General features: G+C 39.5%; 1 protein-coding gene across 1 annotated transcript in view; it reads left to right on the top strand.

Moving 5' to 3' along the window:
* The window catches only part of flt1 (fms related receptor tyrosine kinase 1), a 36,883-nt gene extending 25,619 nt beyond the window's left edge, over positions 1–11,264 (top strand). Inside the window, 17 exon segments of the mRNA XM_055037707.1 lie at positions 1,984–2,130; positions 2,208–2,339; positions 3,435–3,541; positions 3,931–4,066; positions 4,426–4,530; positions 4,614–4,727; positions 4,837–4,925; positions 5,222–5,309; positions 5,391–5,491; positions 6,592–6,714; positions 7,731–7,842; positions 7,946–8,045; positions 8,934–9,039; positions 9,132–9,223; positions 9,456–9,525; positions 9,617–9,705; positions 10,322–11,264. Coding sequence (XP_054893682.1) covers positions 1,984–2,130; positions 2,208–2,339; positions 3,435–3,541; positions 3,931–4,066; positions 4,426–4,530; positions 4,614–4,727; positions 4,837–4,925; positions 5,222–5,309; positions 5,391–5,491; positions 6,592–6,714; positions 7,731–7,842; positions 7,946–8,045; positions 8,934–9,039; positions 9,132–9,223; positions 9,456–9,525; positions 9,617–9,705; positions 10,322–10,490 — 1,880 coding nt within the window. The 3' untranslated portion in view covers positions 10,491–11,264.
* The last annotated feature ends 1,091 nt before the right edge of the window (positions 11,265–12,355 follow it).

The raw sequence follows: 12,355 nt of genomic DNA, 5'->3' as shown, positions 1-12,355 counted from the left end.
AGAGGATGAGTGCAGGATTACCAGAACAAATAGCCAGACTAAATAGGCAACTAATATCAGCTTTTATACTCCATAAAAGGCAAAAATATTTACAAATTTTGCTTGTATCAAAAGAAGAATAATAGATTAAAAAAATATGTAGAGCATATGTTACTGTGTGTCTAATAATAAATATAATCTTTTTTTTTTTTTTTTAAATTGCAGTTTCACCTCTGGTTCCTGAATCTTGATTTTTAAACACTATTGTGAGCCATAAGGTAGACAAGTTGAAGAAAGGCTCTTGTGCATTTTGCTGTGTGTTATTTTTATCGTGTCCCTATAAATAAGTTTTATATTCTCCGTTTAGAATAATAGGTAATACATTTTTGTTTTATAAGGTCAAACCCTTGCATGCAATCAACGTCCACACTCTCCACTCTCGTGCGATGATCTTGTTTCTTGGGAATCGGGTTCACCTCAGCTTCCTGGGGCCCCTCCCAGTCGTAGCTATGCTCCTGCGCTCCAGCTAAGCACCTCTTTCACGTGGGAATGAGCTTTTGTGCGGAGGAAGAGCACACAATGGCACTTCCCACAATGCCACATTTACAGGCCCCTGCACAGAGCTGGAGGAACAATCAGCCAATCAGACACTGTCAGGCTCCCCCGGCCCCCGCTGACAATCATCAATTGTTGTCCAGGAGGAAGATAGGGGAAACAACAATCAGTCGCAGTGGTTAAGTGACTTTTCTCCATGTCTTTTACTGCTGTTCTCTACACAATCAGGGTAAACACGTCAGCTTCCTCCCTCAGGACCCCCACAAGGGAATTACTAGAGAGGCAGAGGGTGACTGAAAAAAAAAAAAAAAGAATAAGAAAAAGCAGGCTGCTGGGGGTGGAAAGAGGAAAAGGGGGAAAAATAAAACCATGGGGATTAAAACATTTTGGGAACAAGTTGTGGTATGTGCATTGTGGTTTAATTATAGTGCATGACAAGCTGCATTCAAGTCACTGTGAGCCCCATCCTTATGCTGAAATAATGCATTGTTGTCGCTCTGGAAAAAAATCAAATAAAATAAAAAGATCCCATTTTAAAAAGAAATTGCCCAAGAGGGCTGAAACTGCAGCTGACTCACAGGTCAAAACCAAGGTTACTTTTCAGTGTGCAGCAGAGGACAATTATTATGAGAAAGTGGCACAGGTCCAGGAAAGAGTGGGGGGCAACAACGTGAGTATTATTTAATCCCAGTTAGCATTTATTCTATGAATAACTCAGACAGTTCTAACATCACTAACATATTAAAGATCATTTAAGATCAAATTAAATGCACCAGAAGTCAAGCTTAGTCTTGCAGTTCACTTATTCTCACTAAGACATTTAATGAAACATGTGACACATTAAGACCCTCGCTGCTTTATTTTTCTCAGAAAACCATTAAAATACATGTTTTCTAATGTCTAAAATAGCTTCCCTGATTGTGTTGCTGCAGTTTAAATAAGTCAAATTCTTTTTAAGTTACCTTGCAGATTCGAAAAAGATAAAATCTCTTATTGAGTTATTTAACTGTGAAGTGGAAGGAGCATGCTTCCTGCGACTGGTGACCAAAATCACACTTATGCGTTGGCATTTATGAAAAGTAGTATGAACGTCAACTGAATTGACTGAGTCACACTGCGGTCAATTCAGTCCAAATTCAAAAATACTTTGTTGAGCCAAAAGTGAAATTAAATGTTCCCTTAATTCATATTAATTCAAAATTCTTCAAAAAGTTATTGTAAATTGAGATGGCTGAGAGCAGGAAATACCTTCTGTAGCAGCCTTTATTCCAGTGAATTTGAAGAAGCCTCTGACTGAAGACAGACAACGTTCTACCCTAGTGTAAACGCCTGGTAGTGGTGGCATCATGCACATTTTGTTACAAGAAGAGAGAAGAATGTTTCCCGTTCTGTCCTACGTTAACTTCTGTCTATAATCGAAGCACTGTGTGCTTCTCGCTCTTCTTCCAGCTCTGGAGCCTCCTGTGCTGCTCAGTAATTTGACAGACTGCACCGTGAACGCCAGCAGCTCCATAACGCTCAGTTGTGAGTCTGAGGGAATCCCACCGCCGACCATCACCTGGTACAAAGACGAACAGGTTCTGCAGCAGGGGTCAGGTAGGAAAAACATCTCAGACGTGCACATTTGTAGGCTGTAGTTTTTAAGCCGTTTCCTTCCCGCTTTTTTCTATCAGGCATCATCTTGTCAGAGCGAGATGGGACTCTCCACATAGACAGAATAACGGTCGACGACCAGGGTCTGTATACGTGCCTGGCCACAAACGACAGAGGGTCTGCACAGAGCTCTGCCTTCATTCGGATCAATAGTAAGTGAATAATGTCTATCCTTCAATGACTGGCTGCTTACTGAAACGTAAAGCGAGCGGACCTCCTTATATGAGCATTTCTTATTGTGCATTGTTCCCAGCTGTCTAAAAAAAATAGTCACACAGTCTCGATTTTGCACACACAGTGCAGAACATAACATCGTTTCATGTAAAACTTTGACTCGGAGGTGAGTTGTGTCAGTTCTATTAATGGGAGATGATGAATGTCATGGTTCTGAGTAAACATTGATCAAAGTGGGTCCTAACATAAACGTATTCTGTCTTTTGTTCGGTTTTCCTTATTCACACACATATGTACACACACACACGCACGTATCCGGAGGGGGGAGAGGAGATGGACCTTGCTGGAAGCACTGGTGGCGGACTCACTTCCCAGTCCAGGTTTAGATGGAGAATTGGTGTGTGTGTGTGTGTGTGTGTGTGTGTGTGTGTGTGTGCGTGGGTGTGGTGTGTGTGTGTGTGTGTGTGTGTGTGTGTGTGTGGGGGTGTGTGGGGGTGTGTGTGTGTGTGTGTGTGTGTGTGTGTGTGTGTGTGTGTGTGTGTAAGTCGGGGTGTGTGTGTGTGTTGTGTCCTGATGAGCCAGGAAGGAAGCTGTCTCCCGTTTTTATTTCCTCCGGAAGGGTCCGGCCCGCATCTCACAGAGTCGCCATGCTGGACTGAGCTGGGCATTTCTTCACCCTCCCATTAAAGACGCCAATAATAAACTGGGTGATTTAATGGGAAGAAAGGATGGAGGCTTTTACAGATTACAGCTTGATGGTGAAAATGGCAATAAAATCAGGAAGGAAAATATGACCATGAAGGGATGATGTGAAAGGATTTGTCTTCTCTCTCTCTTTTGTAATCTGCTGTGATTGGAAAAAATATATATATCTGATTTGTAGTTTAAACTCATAGGCATGAATTTGTACTAATTTGGGGGTTTTAATTCCATTTAAGCAAGGCGTTCCAGCAATAGCCTTGTTCTCAAGAGGCCTTGTCTTGCCACTTTCCGATGCTCAAATGCCTGAATTGCATTCTCAACATGTAAAGGTCAATAGTGGAAATGTTCATTTTAAATTGTTGTGCACGCAGGCGTGTCAGAAGTCTCTTTTCTGGAAATTCCCACTCTAACCTGTACGTGTGTGGTGGCTACTCTCTTCTGGCTCTTGCTCACGCTCTTCATTCGGAAACTGAGACAGGTGAGGGACAACAAAAACATTGTTTATAATTATGGCATCTTTTTAGTGTGGATTTGTCATGGACGTGTTCCAGTTTTTTTTTGTTTTATTATTATTATTATTATTATTATTATTATTATTATTATTATTATTATATTATTCCTATGCAAGGCTTTCGTATCATTTGATCCTTTTCATATCTTGCTAAGCGTTACAACAAACTTCAAGTATTTTCCTAGAAAGAAACAGTTTTGCATTTTGCACTGCAAACCTAAAGGTAACAAAGGTTTAAGTCAGAATTTTCATTGGCTTTAAATTCAGCTTGAGTATGTTTTTTATTATTTTATTTGTTTCTCCTGTGAATATCTCAGTCATCTGAACGTGGTTTTGTCTCTCCTTTTGCTCCACAGCCCAACGTTTCCAAGCACAAAGCAGAGTACTTATCAGTCACAGTGGACCCCGCAGAGGGGCCCGCAGAGGGGCCATGTGACCGCCTGCAGTATGACCCCAGCCAATGGGAGTTCCCTCGGGAGCGTCTCAAATTAGGTACGCTTCTTCGATGCATTAAACACGCGTGTTTATTTCTGTGTCGCGGGCCTTTTTGCGATGATCAGAGCGATGTCTGGAAACGAGGAAGGTGTTTGTGATCACCCAGCTGATACGAGGATTTTCTCATCGGCCTTTATCTGGTTATTATTGGGAGTGACTCTCGTTCCATTAATCAAGACTGTGTCTGTGTTGGGCTAATCAGCTGGCGTTCAACTGGTGTTTACTGGGAACAGTCAACTCCCTCCACCGTCAGGGAGGGACCCGGTCAGAGCAGGCGGTTGATGAGGCCTCCTATCAGCGCCTCCCATCTGGAATGGATGTGATTATTGGTAATTAATTGATACACCTGTTTGCAGGGAAACCTCTCGGCCGCGGAGCCTTTGGTAAAGTGATCCAGGCGTCCGCGTTTGGCATCGACAGCTCCACCAGCTGCAGGACTGTGGCAGTGAAGATGCTCAAAGGTGCTCACCTCATCTTTCTTTTCTTTTTTTCTTTTTTTTACATGATCTCTGTCTTGTTTACTGTTCTACCTTTTGTCCACCAGAGGGAGCCACAAGCAGCGAACACAAGGCTCTGATGACCGAGCTGAAGATCCTCAATCACGTTGGGAACCATCTGAATGTGGTCAACCTGCTGGGGGCCTGCACCAAACCAGGAGGTGCTTTGTTTCATCCAGCTTTCTATACATGCTTATTTCTATGTGCACAAGTCAGGATTTCAGCTGGCAGCTTCTAACTAAAGGTTGATGTGTTGCTTTTTGCGTGCAGGACCACTGATGGTCATTGTCGAGTACTGTCGCTTCGGAAACCTCTCTGCCTTCTTAAAGAACAAAAGAGGCGTGTATGTGCACGGCCGGGTAAGTGTGAACTGCTCTGCAGCTATTTTCTGTGGTTTTGAGATAAACCTCAATGCCTCCTCTGGTATGCGTAATTGCAAAATCTGACCCTTAAAAAACTCACTTCTGCATTATGTTTGAGGTATAAAAATTTTATCACGCAGAACATGTATTTCCTTAATTACTGCACACATTTCCAGATAAGTCAAAGAGTGCTTGTGACACCAAACTGTCCAAAAACAACTCTAGTTTCTTTTAAACTATTTATAATAAAACTGAAATGTAATAATATGAACTGTCTGTTTTTTCTTCTTTAGCAGGCAGAGCTCAGTCTTGTTTCAACCCTCTTTGACAGCCAGAGCCGCATCAGCGCTGAGTTTGGTGACACAGAAGAGAAATGCTCTGGTAGGACCATAACCTTCCATACATCTTCCTAAATGGATCCTTAATCAGAGTGTTTTTCATCCCAGTTTTGTTTTCCTACAGATCCCAAACCGCTGTCCTCCTCCTCTCCTCTCTTCCTCGAGGATCTCATTTCCTTCAGCTTTCAGGTGGCGAGAGGAATGGAGTTTCTGGCGTCCCGCAAGGTTTGATGCTGCACAAGCTTCAGTTTAATGAAGTGTTTCTGATATATAGTGTAATATATATATATATATATATATATATATATATATATATATATATATATATATATATATATATATATATATACATTCCATTTTGTGGCCAAACCTTTTGTGTCGCTTTTCACATGCTTCTCACAATAATTTGCTGAAGTTCTGTGACAGAACTGGTGCAGCCGAGTCCGGTTTGTAGCCTGCCTTGCTCTCACAACACCTTTTCAGTTCTGCACACACATTTTCAAAATATAAGATCAGAGCTTCGTGATGGTTCCAAAAGAAACACTGACTTTGTTTCCCTTTTTTTTTTTCTAATTTGCACTTTATTGCACAATACTTTGACATACTGCTTTAATATTTCCGCATGATGTTCTTTTCTCATCAAATCATCTACTTTGGAGAGTCCACCAGTCCCTCTAGCAGCAAAAATCATCTCAACATGAAGTTACTGCCGCCATACTTTACTCTTGTAATGGTGTGATGGTCTCAGCAAGATACAGGAGCAAGTAAATAACTCCTTAATGGTGACTTTGAAAAAGTACTAGCTCCTCTTGCAGATTATTTCACTTACAAAAAGACATTTCTCCTGTAAGTTGAATAATGTGCCAGTCAAACTGGAACTTCTTCACCATTTTTAAGGAATTATCAACTTAAAAGACGCTAAAAAAATTACTTGTTAGTTGTAATTTATCAAGTGTACTAAGGTATTTTTACTAAAAACTAGACCAAAAACGCTCGACAAGATTTTGCGTTTTTGCAATCGTTTTTCAGAGCCGCCATTATAGCGGTTTTTCAGTGTTGGTGACATTCTCTCCCCAGTGTCAACCAGCCACTTCACAAGATCCATTCTGGGATCGGCTCACACATTCTGCACCAAAACATGTTTATTTTGTTTTCTCCTGAATGAACATTCCCATTGTGCTTCTAGAACAAAATAACTCTTAATGCTTGTAAACATCTGACTCTGGACCAACAATATTTCTCTCCTTATTTCTATGACCTAAAACTGCATATTGTTGTTTTTTTTTGTTTTTTTTACTGAAGTGCTTTCTGTATGCCTTCCTCAGTGCATCCACAGAGATCTGGCTGCCAGGAACATTTTGTTGACTGACAACAAAGTGGTGAAGATCTGCGACTTCGGCCTGGCCAGAGACATCTACAAAGACCCGGACTACGTCAGGAAAGGAGATGTGAGTGGAGGAAGGCTTTTATTTCGCGCCTGTTCTTCTTCTTCTCAGTTTGGTTCTTACAAAATCGAACGCAGCTTTCATTTTGCCTTGCGCTGCAGTGCTCAAAGCATTCACACCTGAATGCTTAAAAACAAGAAATGAAAGTTTTGTGACACTTTTATAAATGAACACTTCTGTTTTACTGTTACATTAATTTCAATGCGTAGGCAAAATGTCTTGATGAAAATGCATTTCATCAAGACAATTGACAATTGAAAGCCCAGTCTATCAGTGATGATAAGAAGGGCAACATTTTAAAGAATGTTGCTTTGCTTCGGTAAAAAAAAAAAAAACAATGACAATCTAGAAATCTGAGTTTTAAACTCCGGTAATACCCACAACCTGAGCACAAATGTTTGACACTAATTTTGTCTTATTTGAAGAAAGTGGGGGGTGCTGGTTGACTTTTTGACTTTTAACCTTTCATTAATGTCATCAGAGCCAAAGCAGCACAAACGAACATTTTTGCTGCACAAACGTTTGACACCAATTTTGTCTGATTTGAAGGAGGTGGGGAGGCAACTTCACTCAGATCAAATACGTGTCAAGTTTAATGCAACAGTTACATTTTGATTTTCTGAGATGAACACTGTTTAAAACGTTATTTCTTTTCACCAACAGATCTTTCACCTGTGTCAGCCAATATCAATGAAAGCAAAGATTTTGTTTGCTTTTTCTGAGTTTTTTCCTAGGTAGTTGCTTAATCATTGGTTTCTTCATATGTAACGTTGCACCGCAGACATAACTTTGGTTCAGCACCATTACAACATCTCTTAGAAAAAAATTGTTTTAAGCAATAGACGTCTGCCTTGGCCTTGGTTTCACTCAGGCTAGCAGTTAGCTTCAGTCTAATCTAATCTTTATGCTACATCAAGATGCCTTGTCAGGGACATAGGAGAAGATGTTGACTTCTTATGAACTTTTGAAGAAATGTGCAGCTTTTCAAACATTTAAAATAAAATGTGTTTGGCTCACAGGCCCGTCTCCCTCTGAAGTGGATGTCTCCTGAGTCGATCTTTGACAAAGTGTTCACCACACAGAGCGACGTGTGGTCCTACGGCATCCTGCTGTGGGAGATCTTCTCTTTGGGTAAGATGCCTATGGCTGTGCAAATCCACAGCTCTTTCTGTTGAGTTGTGATCGCAGGATGTATTTTGAGGTTGTTCTTAATGTGTGCGTTTTTGTCCAAAAGGAGCCTCTCCTTACCCCGGTCTTCAGATTGATGAGGAGTTTTGCCACCGGCTGAAGAGCGGAACGAGGATGCGAGCGCCAGATTACAGCACGCCTGAAATGTTTGTAATTCTTACTATGCAACCATCAATAAAAACTAAAGGATGAGTGATTTGAATTACTATAACATAGTTATTTCACATTTCTGAGATCAAAATAAGTTTTTCTACATATTTATTTTGCCAGAGTTGAATTTTGAAGTGAAAATCAATCAAAACACAAATGGAAATATTTAAAACTCTAATTACAAGATGAGTTTTATGGTTCTAATGAAAAAATAGTTTTCCATGGATTGTTGACAAGGGTATAAATTTTAACATTATAATTTAAAAATAATGTAGAAAATGTAGAAAAAACTGATCATATTTTATAATATCTTTTGTGAGAAGCTGGTTTCATTTCCTATCAGAATTTTCATCTGATAGGAAATATTTTAGTTCGATATTGTAATATTGAATTAAATATTGATCAGACAGGGGTAAGAATAATTTTGCACACTTATGTCAGGTTTCTGCAAACCTGAGATAAGTTTGCAGGAGGCTGAACATTTTTTCAGGTTCAGTTTAGCAGATCTGATAATAAAACTCAATACTGAAACCGCAACAAAAAAGTTATTCCAGCATTAATTTTTTTAATTTTATTCCACGAAAACATTTGTTTATTTTACTGTTGAACGATTAAAGAGTAATTTTTTTTAACATATTGACACCTGGCATTTTAAAAGCATTTTAACAGAACTTTATCATTATTTTATTGTACTTCAGAGATTTCTTCCTCTAAAAAAATTTCGAACATTAATCTAAGGTTAACATGTTAGCTGCTTTACTTCTAACGGCGTCCTCGTTTAGGCACAACTCAGAATCTAAATGTTTAACATGAGCAACAAAACAGATTTACAGCACAATTAGCGAACCATGTGTGTAAAAGGAAAAGTGTGTTCTTGTGCGCAGCTACAGCACAATGTTGGCGTGTTGGGAGGCAAATCCTTCAGAGCGACCCACCTTCACCAACCTGGTGGAGATACTCGGAGACCTGCTCCAAGCCAGAGTCCAGGAGGTCAAGCATAAAACATTTTCAGCCTTTTTCTTTTCTGTTGCAAACTCCTCCAAACATTTCTAAAGTTTGACAAATATCCTGTTCTCCAGCAGGATGGGAAAGACTACATTCCTCTGGGGACTTTTGTGAATGGAGATCGCGGTGAGGCCTTTAGGGAAAACTCAAATGCAGTCACAAACCTGAGGTAAGCTAATGTGGTGAAAATGTGAGCTTCTGCTTGGGACATGTACAAGCATAAAAATGCCAGAAATGCAGATGAAATGTTGAAAAGATAAAAATCCAGAAAGGGAAGTAAAGTGAAGGAAGTGGCTGTGAGATAAAACAAAAAAACAAAAAAAAGAAGAAGAAAAACAGATGTTGGGAAAGTAGAGAAAAATTCAAACCCTGTTTTGACCTCAAACCTCCAATTTCTCCAGCTACATGAGGGGCATGGCCACACTTCAGACTTTTGAGGAATTCCCATGTGAGGAGCAAGACAGCCGTGATGTAAGACAACACTTTCACATTTGCTCAAGGTATTTCCTGAAAACACAGAAACCGGTCTGATGAGCTGCATGTTTGGATCTGTTCGGTTTAGGAGGAGCAGAGCGACAGCGGGATGGTCCTTCCTTCAGAGGAGCTGAAGCAAATGATGGCGAGCAACACCAAGAACAAGACACTCAGCAGGTTCACGTCGCAAAAAGCACCTGCACACCTTTTTACGTATATAAAGTAAACAGAGTCCAGCTGTGTGTGATTTAAATCCAGAAAATGTACAATCATTCTGTGAAAACATTAGAGAACAATAGTGAACAAACAGCATCACAAAGATGGGAAGGAAGACGGAGCTAAATGCAGCGCAAACAACCCAAAACATTCAGCCTGAGGTACAATTAAATGGTTTGGAGCAAAGAAAATGTGGACCTTAGAATGGCCTAGTCAAAGTTCAGCGCTATATTCAATTGGTAGAATGTGGTAAGATTTGAAAATTGCAAATTTTGCAAAGAAGGATGAGTAAAGATTTGAGTCGCTACAAGCAGAAAGTTGGTGGAGAGAAACCCCAAAAGAGTTGCGGCTGTAAACTCAGTGAAAGTGGTAAAAAGTCTTTAATTCAGAAGGTTGGATACAAATGAAATGTGGTCTCCTTAGTGATAATGTACATTGTATTGGTATATTACTAAATAATTCAATAAGATATATTCCTGTTGAAGGAACAGGTCACAGATTAAGCGCACAAGAAAATTCAAACTCGCATAACATTGACACACATAAAGTCATCAATATATGTGTGTGTTTTCTTTAGGTTCTTCTTGTTTTCCAAGTGTAGAGACAACCATCCATCCATCCTGCGCAGCGACGTCTCCGGACTCCGTGAAGACGAGCCCGCCATCTTGCCCGCTGACTGGGAGTCGGACGAGGGCTGCTCTCCCCCTCCAGACTACAACTCTGCCTTTCTCTACCCTTCCCTTTAGCTTCTCGCTCCCGGATGTGTAATCCTCCAACAGAGTTCCCGCATCGATAACCAGCCATCCAAAAACTTGCTCTGCTTCCACACTTTGCTGTTTGCGTCCTCTACCTCATAGTAGCGCCTTGCTGGTATTCCCATAGCGTCCTCTTCTTTACGGCTAAAAAATAAAATCTAGAGCAAGCTTTTTATAACCAGAAACAATGAAAAAAAAAAATCTCCACAAGTATGAAGTGTCACACCAGTTGTTTTCTCTAAGAGCAGCTAATCTTCCAGATCTCACATAGAGCTTATTGTATTGGTACCTCCTGCTTTGTGAAGAGGAGCTTTGCTGTAATAAATAACAGTTCCTCTTGCACAACTGCTATATGCTGGAAAAAATATATGTTATTGTGTTCATATTAGACAGAACGGATATCTGTATTTATTTCTACTTTGTAGAAAGCATGTAAGCATTTAAGCATTAAGCATTTATGAGTGTATTTTTATTTAATCCAGAATTTACACTGGATTATGTTAATGTGCCTCTATATCTATCAGTTCAACACTAAACTCTACGTTCAGTGAGGTCAGAAACTGGAATTCAGATCATTTTTGATCTGAAACAGTCACCATGACATTTGATTCATTTCAGCAAAGTGCCACGAATAAACTGCCAACTGAGAGAGAAATTATGATTAAGAAAGATTATAAAAATGCTATTAGTTGTTGTAAAAAATCAAATGTCTCACATGTTTTTATAGCTCCATTCTCAGATATTAAATAAATGTATAGAATGCCATTCTTTTCAGCTTGTTGTTTTAATTTTCTACTGCAGTCAGTAAGATATGAACATTCATGTCTTATCAATTGGGGGATTTTCATAACGTAGTTTGGCTATAAATCTCCCAGTTTTGAGATTTGTACAAGGATATGAAGTACATGTTTAGATTTATGCTGGATTTTCTGCTGATATGTGGCTAAAAATCCATGTTGTTCCATATTGATCCCCGAGCTTCTGGTCTAATTCTGGCTCGATATTTGATTGCTCTTCCTATCAAGAACGTCAGAGCCTGTTTAAAGTGGTTAGTTTCCTGACTTTGCTTTTCAGCCGAGTATCCAAAAATGAATTGTGCTTGTGGTCATGGTGTAGGAAAAGAACACATTCAAAGCGGCTAACATAAGCCTGATTCATGAACTTTATAACCACATTTGATTAATCAGATGAATCTGTCAAACCGTTCGGGGGGGGTGGAGTATTTCATAACAGTGGAGCATTAAACAAAAGTGGTTCTGAACTGGATAAAACATGCTAACATTTTACTGTCTGTTACTCTTGAAATGTCTGTCAGGAATTCAACCAATTGAAAGAAGCGCATTTGTTTGGGATAAGAATTAAAATGCTAGTTATCTATAAGTTGATCTTCTTATTTAAAAGCATGAATGTAATATTTTAACCCTGAGAAGCCACAAGACATTCAAACCTTTGCACAAAGTTCTTCAATAAATCATTTCAAGTTGTTTGAAGTAACAATATTGCACATCAATATTACATTTAGTATTGGTTTTATGAATTTTCCCTATTTGAACCTGGATTTATTTTTAAAGTATCTACCTTTCATGGAGGTAGAGTCACGTTTGCCTTTGTGTTACATCATTTTTTTATTTGATAGATTTTGTTGTCTGACTTACTTTCAGTGTCAGTTTGTGTGAATTGTTTCAGGAGTGTTCAGGTCTGCATTGCAGATCAGTCTGTTTGACTACATAGTTGGAAACTATATTATTGTATCACGCAGAATTATTGGGGTTTTTTTTTCCTCCCCTAAAGTCCCTGATCTAAAACCTCCATACTGTGTTATGCTCAGCAATAAAGTTGCCTAAATAAATAATTAA

This window comes from Poeciliopsis prolifica, unplaced genomic scaffold, assembly GCF_027474105.1.
Source record: "Poeciliopsis prolifica strain line A6 unplaced genomic scaffold, Auburn_PproV2 SCAFFOLD012, whole genome shotgun sequence".
In the NCBI taxonomy this organism is placed as follows: Eukaryota; Metazoa; Chordata; class Actinopteri; order Cyprinodontiformes; family Poeciliidae; genus Poeciliopsis; species Poeciliopsis prolifica.
Note: the sequence above shows the minus strand (reverse complement) of the source record. Positions and strands in the feature narration are given on the sequence as shown.